This window comes from Echinops telfairi, unplaced genomic scaffold, assembly GCF_000313985.2.
Source record: "Echinops telfairi isolate 266 unplaced genomic scaffold, ASM31398v2 ScPeMD7_7467;HRSCAF=8505_1, whole genome shotgun sequence".
NCBI lineage: Eukaryota > Metazoa > Chordata > Mammalia > Afrosoricida > Tenrecidae > Echinops > Echinops telfairi.
Genome location: NW_022111368.1, coordinates 42,590,850 through 42,598,238, shown reverse-complemented (window position 1 = coordinate 42,598,238; position 7,389 = coordinate 42,590,850). Strand labels below are relative to the sequence as shown.

At 42.2% G+C, this 7,389-nt stretch overlaps 1 protein-coding gene across 2 annotated transcripts in view; it reads right to left on the bottom strand.

Annotated features, from left to right (window-relative positions):
• Positions 1 to 6,847, bottom strand: part of KDM3A (lysine demethylase 3A) — a 59,426-nt gene extending 52,579 nt beyond the window's left edge. For both annotated transcript variants that reach the window (XM_045283861.1, XM_004707952.3), the window contains exons 1-2: positions 6,745 to 6,847; positions 6,003 to 6,209 (exon numbers count right to left, since the gene is read on the bottom strand). In XM_045283861.1, the coding sequence (XP_045139796.1) occupies positions 6,003 to 6,179 (177 nt within the window). In that variant the 5' untranslated portion in view covers positions 6,180 to 6,209; positions 6,745 to 6,847. The remainder of the gene's footprint in view (positions 1 to 6,002; positions 6,210 to 6,744) is intronic.
• Positions 6,848 to 7,389: the final 542 nt, after the last annotated feature.

Sequence of the window (7,389 nt, the reverse complement as noted above, 5' to 3'; positions counted from 1 at the left end):
GGGAAAATGAGCAACTGATATTAAGGGCTAAAGTAGAAGGCAAATGTTTTGAGAATGATGAGGGCAACAAATGTACTTGACACAACGGATGTATGTGTGGATTATGCTAAGAATTGTTACGAGCCTCCAATAAAATAATTAAAGAAAATACATTGGACTGTAAAGGAAATCAATTTGTATTGTTGGGCTGCTAACTGCAAGGTCAGCAGTACAAAACCACCAGGCCTCAACAGGGCAAAGACAAGGCTTTCTACTCCTATAAAGATTTAGTCTCTGGGGGAAAAAAAAGAGATTTAGTCTCTGAAACCCATAGGGATATTTCTACTTTGTTTAATAGGCTTGCTATGAGCCAGCATTACTCAATGGCAGTGAGTTGAACTGACCCCTTAATTAATTGTTAAAAAGGCAAGATAATACACATAAAACAACAGGTCTTCAAACTGTTGAAGACCTCTATGGTAATTCAGATTTTAATTTACCAGTGCTCACTTCATTAAGAAATTGAACAAGAGGGGGTTTTTCATATCTAATATTCAAAAAATTAAAAAATAGTGAAGAACTAATATTTTCAAAAACTTAAAAGACAATCACAATTCTCAACACTCTTTAATGCTTAAAGATTAGCCCTCAATCATAATTGAGACAGAGTCCTCTTCATATCCTAATTCTTGAATGATGTGACAGTTTAGCACCTTAAAAATGATTTATGACCTGCGAATATCAGATGGCATTAGTCAAAAATCCACATTAACTTTAGTTTGAAACAGCAGAAAAAACCTAACAAACAAGTCTTTAAATTAACAAGTTGTGAGTCTTTTTAAACTCTTTCAAAGTTTCCTGTCAATACCATGAGTCTTTCATTTGTGCCTTGCGGTATGAGGCTCTATAAAGATACTGCCCCTAACCCTGAGAAACCTCTTCTGCAGCTACTTCTATTAAAAGACATAGAGATAAAAATTAATGCTCAGGAAGACTAAAATAACTTGACCAAGTTTGTACAAACTGATATACAAATTCAGATTGTGTTCTTTCCACTATGCTCCCTCAGCCCACTGAGATGATGCTATTTATGCTTTGCCTCCAAAGGTCAGAAAGAGGTCAATTAACTATAATTCACAGCCTATTACCGTGTTTCTGAATTTGCCATTATTTTAATAAGATATTTTATAAACGTGTGCTTCATTAGTCTAGCAAATATCTTGAGCAGATGTTGGATAAATCAAATTATTCCAGGCTATTTTTTCCCCAACAGAAAATCTATTTGATATACAAGAGTTAATATTATATCTAACTTCAAAACCTTCCACTTGACATACACTCATCTCACTTGAGTATATGATATGAAGGCCATCAGGAAGAAACAAATAATGTCCAAGTTTAAAAGTAGGCACATACAGACTGGCATGAATTTTGGTCAACAAGTTTTCAAATACATTATTTACTTTATACTCTGGACTAGATGCAGAGTACCACTTACTTCAATATTTCATAAATAAATCCATTCCTTTCCATCTATTTATGTCTTCAATAAAATGCTTATATAAAACTCCAGATATAACTTTTGATTATTAATAATAAGCAGTTTTTATTGCACTGTGCCATGAGTTTCTCATCTGTCTAGCAGCAGACTCCACCAATCAAGTTCCAATTGTATGCAAAGATAAAAAAGACTTGGCACAAGTCAAAGCACCTAATTATAAAGAAAAAAAAGTGGTGACACTCTATTTATTAAAGACCCCGTTGAGGACTAAGATGGGACGAAGATACAAGTATGGAAGTGGGTTTCAGACATGTGGGAATGAAGTATGCATAATTATGTGAACCAAGTCAGTTAAGAAACAACAGGAAGAGTAGGACAGATAAAAGGTTGGGAGAGGTCCCCCTACAAGCACACCCATTTAAGAGCTGTAGTCTTTCCAAATGAATAGAATGCCAACATCCAATCAGATGATTTCTAAGCTGCTTTCCTATTAACTTTTTAAAATCTTTTATTAGGGGCTCATATAACTCATACATCAATTGAATCAGGCTGTTTGTACATATGTTGCCCTCATTCTCTTCTAGACATTTACTTTCTATTGAGCCCTTGGTATACTTTCCCATTGACTTTATGATTCCATCCTTGATTCACTCAAGTATTAGATCACCCTTTGTAGGCCAAACACTGTTCCAGAAGCTGAGAATATCCTGGCCAAGAAACAAAAGTCCTGAACTTTAGTGATAGTACAAAGGTAGAAGTCTTACTCTTCATACAGGAAAACAGGGTTCATTTCCAGCCAATGTAAGCAGTAGTCAGTGAATGCTTTGCCTGCTGCTGTGAAACTGGACTAGTTTCAGCAGAACTTCCAGAGACCAGTGGTTCTCAACCTTCCTAATGCCACAACCCTTTAATACAGGTTCCTTATGTTGTGGTGACGCCCCCAACCATAAAATTATTTTCGTTGATAATTTAGAACTATCATTTTGCTACTGTTATGAATAGGGCGACCTCTGTAAAAGCGTCTTTTGACCCCCAGAGGGGTCACGACCCACAGGTTGAGAACTCCTGTTCCAAACTAAAGAGAGACTAGAAAGAAAGGTCTGGTGATCTAATTAAAAAAAAATATGCCAGTGAAACTCTATGGATCCCAATTGTCCAATCCATCAATCATGGCAATGATGCAGGACCAGGCAGCATGATGTTTCATTGTACATGGGTCACCAAGAGTTGGGATGCCACCTTGACAGCAGGTAACAACAAAAACAACCTCATTCCGCCTGGAAATTAAAGCTTGGTGCTTAAGAAAGTCTGGAGACATACTCTAACCTATTTAACTTACTTAAATCTCAATTTTTGATCTAAAAAATGTAGGCTACTGCCTAAAATATTTGTGAAGATTAAGCATTATCAAATAAACACTTAATCTTATTACCTACAGTTATGGTGCCATCAATTTAATTTCGTTGTAATCTATCACTAAACACACTTGTCCTTTTAGTTTCTAAGTGACTTTGTTACAAAGTTTCTCTTTAGGAGAAGCATTTATCTTTAGCCTAGATATCAACTTCAACTAACTAAGCAAGCAGAGAGGGCAGGGGCAGTTCAGTGGCAGAATTTTTCCCTTGCATGAGGAAGACCCATGCACCCATGTACAGCCACCACCCATCTGTTATGCATGCTGTTATGATATATTATACAGGTTTCAGTGGCACTTCCAGCCTATCAGAAGAATCTACTTCCCAAAAAACAGCTAATGAAAATTATGGATTACAACAATTTGATTATCATTGTGCAGGGGATTGTGCATGAGGTTGCCATATATCACAAGCCAATTATGATCACAGGCAACAGCAACTAGTATTATAAATACTACTCAAATTTTATGTAGTCATATTTGATCAGGAACTGTCTCACCTACATAAAAAACAGCGCCCAAAAAAATCCAGGTGAAAGCCTGGTCTTACTTACTTAGTTCTTGCCTGCATCTCACCAAGCACAATCAGATTCCAGTGTTTTAAATCCCATTTCCTCATTAATACATGAGCCCTAAACTTAAGTCAATTATTTCTGCTGTTATTCAACTCAGGAAATATGTATAAATCATGATTAGATTAAAAAACAAAAATCATTATGTACATACTTTACATAGGAATAGGACAAAAATCAACAGTCTAATTGCTTTTGAGTCAAAATCCCCATTGTCTCCAGATGCAGCAGCAAAAACACAGACAAACCTGGGTTCAAATTCTACTTCAATCACTTAACTATGCAACTCTGAACAAGACTTTTTCTAAATTTAATTCCTCTTTCTAAAAATATCACCTTAAAGCAGTGGTTCTCAACCTTCCTAATGCTGCGACCCTTTAATACAGTTCCTCATGCTGTGGTGACCCCCAACCATAAAATTATTTTTGTTGCTACTTCATAACTGTAATTTTGCTATTGTATAAATAGTAATGTAAATATCTGATATGCAGGATGTATTTTCATTGTTATGAATTGAGCATAATTAAAGCATAGTATTAATCACAAAAACATTATGTAATTATATATTGTGGAATATTTATTTCTAATGACAACCAAATGAAATTTTTGACTTGAAGCATGGTGTAGCATGGGTAACAATCTTCATGCCGGGCACTCATATGTGGGCTTATCTGCATGTGGGCAGACCTGCCTGGAGACGGACAGAAAAACAGTGTCTTGGTTCCTAAGATCATGGGAAATGTGTTTTTCAAAGGGTCCTTCGACTCCCAAAGGGGTCACGAACCACAGGTTGAGAACTGCTGCCTTAAAGGTTTAGGGCAGATAGTGGAGATAATATGACAGTTAAAAAAATACATGTAAAGAACTTCCTGCCTATCTCAACAGGTCCTCATTGTCAGGGACAAGAACACCTAGTCACTATTTGCCAAATAACAAAAGACTAGAACTAAAAAGTAAATCTTGTTTCCATTCAAATCAGATAAAACAAATACACTGGACAAAATTTCACTTGGCAGGTGAAATAAACCACAACAGCTATGATTGAAATCTAGTACAAAGCTTATTTTATGTACAAAGGCTATTAGCCCAAAGGGGGGGGGGGGGAAGTTGGGCATCCTTGAGCCATACTACAATTTCTCTATAAATGCCAGCTTGGTTTGCTGGAGGTAGTGAGTAAAAAGAAAAAGAAAAAATACACCTCGCAGTGTATTCCTAGAATACTTTTATAGCACATTCTGTGGTTATGAAGAACAATGATCAAGAGGTTGAGCTTTGGAGGCAAGCCTTACTTAATCTCCCCAGTCTTTTTGTCTGTAGAATGGAGCACAAACCCTGGAAGAACGGCTGTAAGGATTAAAGACCATGACTTTGAAGTGGTCATGATTCCATTTAAACAGGAAAACAAGGTACATGAAGCTCAAATCAAACATCCAGTCTCACAAGATTCTTGCTAAGACTAGTAAGGACATGTACTGTCACCATGAAAATGTTAAAATGAGCAGGGTTTCAGAATCAATATATTCAACTAATACTGGAAGTTGGTTGGTTTGTGTGAGCGCAATTTTCAAGAAAAAGCAAAGATGACGACCAAGTGAAAAAACTGAAAACAACACATCCAGTGCCCAGGATGGAGATGCGGTCTGTTCTGACAGCTAACTTAAGGTTACCACTATTTCGGTTTCTTTGCTAAGAACTTTTTTCCAGTTACTTTTTGCACAAAGAAATCTTTGTTGGTACAATGGCTTCCTCACGGGTTATTCCAGAGAGCCCTTTCACACCAATACTTTTATTAAGGAATAAAACCAGAATTCATCTTTCTTTCAACAGATCTAACTGAAAATGCTTAAGAACGACATTCAAATTAAAATCATTTGCTGCACTTGTTCCCATTTCCTTCCACGCCCAAACACTCAAGTGCAATATTTTGAAGCCATTCCCCCAACACACCATATATAGAGCAGCTCCACCTCATTCATCCATATATGGTCATAACCTACACCCACCCACCAGACTGAACACAAGCAACCAGAAACCCACTCCTGCCCTGACCTACCATATACGGACAAATACCCCACCTTAATATGCCAAACAGAACAAAGCTCCTCCTCCTCCACTCCATTTCTAACAAACCTGAAGGTTTAAAAAGTTGAGAGAAGAAATTACGAGGCACAAATTAAAAGCATACTGAATGCATTAGCCCTCAATTCTGATTACAAACGCCAAGCACTAGCCCAACTTAATGCTACCAACAGTACTGCTTTGAAAACTAACCAACACTAGGGAGGCACTGCGCTGGCAATACCCAAGCATGTCTGAACAACGCTAAGCCCATTATTTAACACAGCGGCAAGGAGCTCCAGGCCAAACACACCTCGCTCTACACCACCATTTCAAAGGGCTACTATTCTGCAGCCTCAGATCAATGCCAACTTTCAGGTCGCCGGCTTCAGAAAAAGGGGGGTGGGGGCGCAGACTGTCGCGTTACCAAGGTAACACCAAACGTCCGAATCAACCTAGGCCCCGCAGCCGTTTTTACCTTCAGATCCTTTCTGGCAACGTCGTTGTGCGAGACGGCTCGAATGGTCCCGGAAAGCCAGGGCCACTCGGCGACGCGCTCCACATCCCAGCTGTCTTGGCTCCCGTCGGCGGCCGAGAGACTGAGGAATCTCCTCCCCACCAAGACTGGCCAACTTTCTCCGAGCGTGAGCACCATGGTTTCCACGCCCGCAGGAAGGGCTCCTCCCTGCAAAAACAAAATGAGGTGGGGGCAGTCGTCGGGAGGGGGCCAGGAAGAGTACGCGGTGCGTGGGTGGCGGGAGGGGGGGTCCCTGGCTCTACTCTGGGGGCCCAACCCCCCGGGGGCGGCCGAGCGCGAGCGCAAACCCCGCACTCGAGCCCTCCACCAGCGCCATCCCCGCCCCCCCCACCCGGCCCACCCCGCACCGCAAACACAGGCCCGAGCACCGCGTGACCCGCGCTCTCAAGTTTCGCTTTTCCCTAATCTCAAACCCAGACACAGAAGGAACGCGGGGGGTATTTGCGGCATAAGGGAAATTCCGAAGTGTTCGCCCCTCACCCTAAAAAGGAAAAGGCCCCCAACGCTGAGAGCCCGTCTTCGGCAGCTGGGTCCCTGCCCTGGGAGGCCCCTCAGGGAGGGGAGGTTCGCGTCAGACACTCCGCACTTGCCCTGTCGGTCCTCCCCGCCTCGCCACCCCTCCTGGCTGAAGACCCCCCCTGACGACCCTCGTCCCGCTTCAGCCACGCCAGGGCCACCTTACCTTTCTTCCTCCTCTCCACTCAGCTGAGGCCGAGGCGCTCTTACCCCGCCTCCCAGTCCCAGCTGCCTGAGTCACCGGCAGCGGCCAGAGCTTGCAGCCGCCGAGCGACTCTAGCTCTGACTTCGTTCAAGAGCTCTCACAAGACACGCACAGCCTCCCAAACCCGCCCCCTCGGAGCCGCTTCCAACTCTCATTGGCTGGGGCAAGGGAGATGGGCGTGGCCCCTGAGGAAATATCCCACAAGTATTGGTCAGCTGAGTGAGGGCGTGGCCAAAGAGAAAAAAAACAATTCCCCGACTGTCCCCGCCCTCTCTCCCTCCCTCTCTCTTCCGACTCCAGGGCGACCCGCCCCCCCTTAAATTAAAGTACACAGAGTGTAAGCGAGAGATCCCTCCGCCACCGGCCCATTCTTTACATTGTGGTTTCACGATGTGCAAAAAGTCCCAATCGCCTATCAACTCCGGGGTCCAGGGGGAAAATTCCATGGCGTACAGACAAACTGAATGGAGAAACCTAGGGTTGTACGTGTCTATTGACTGCTCCTCAAGTGCGTAGGCTGTCGAACGAAGATAGGGCTTCCATTTGGCGGAAGAATCTCACAGGAAAGGGGTGAGGACGGTGCGGAGACAGAGGGGGAGGGAAGGG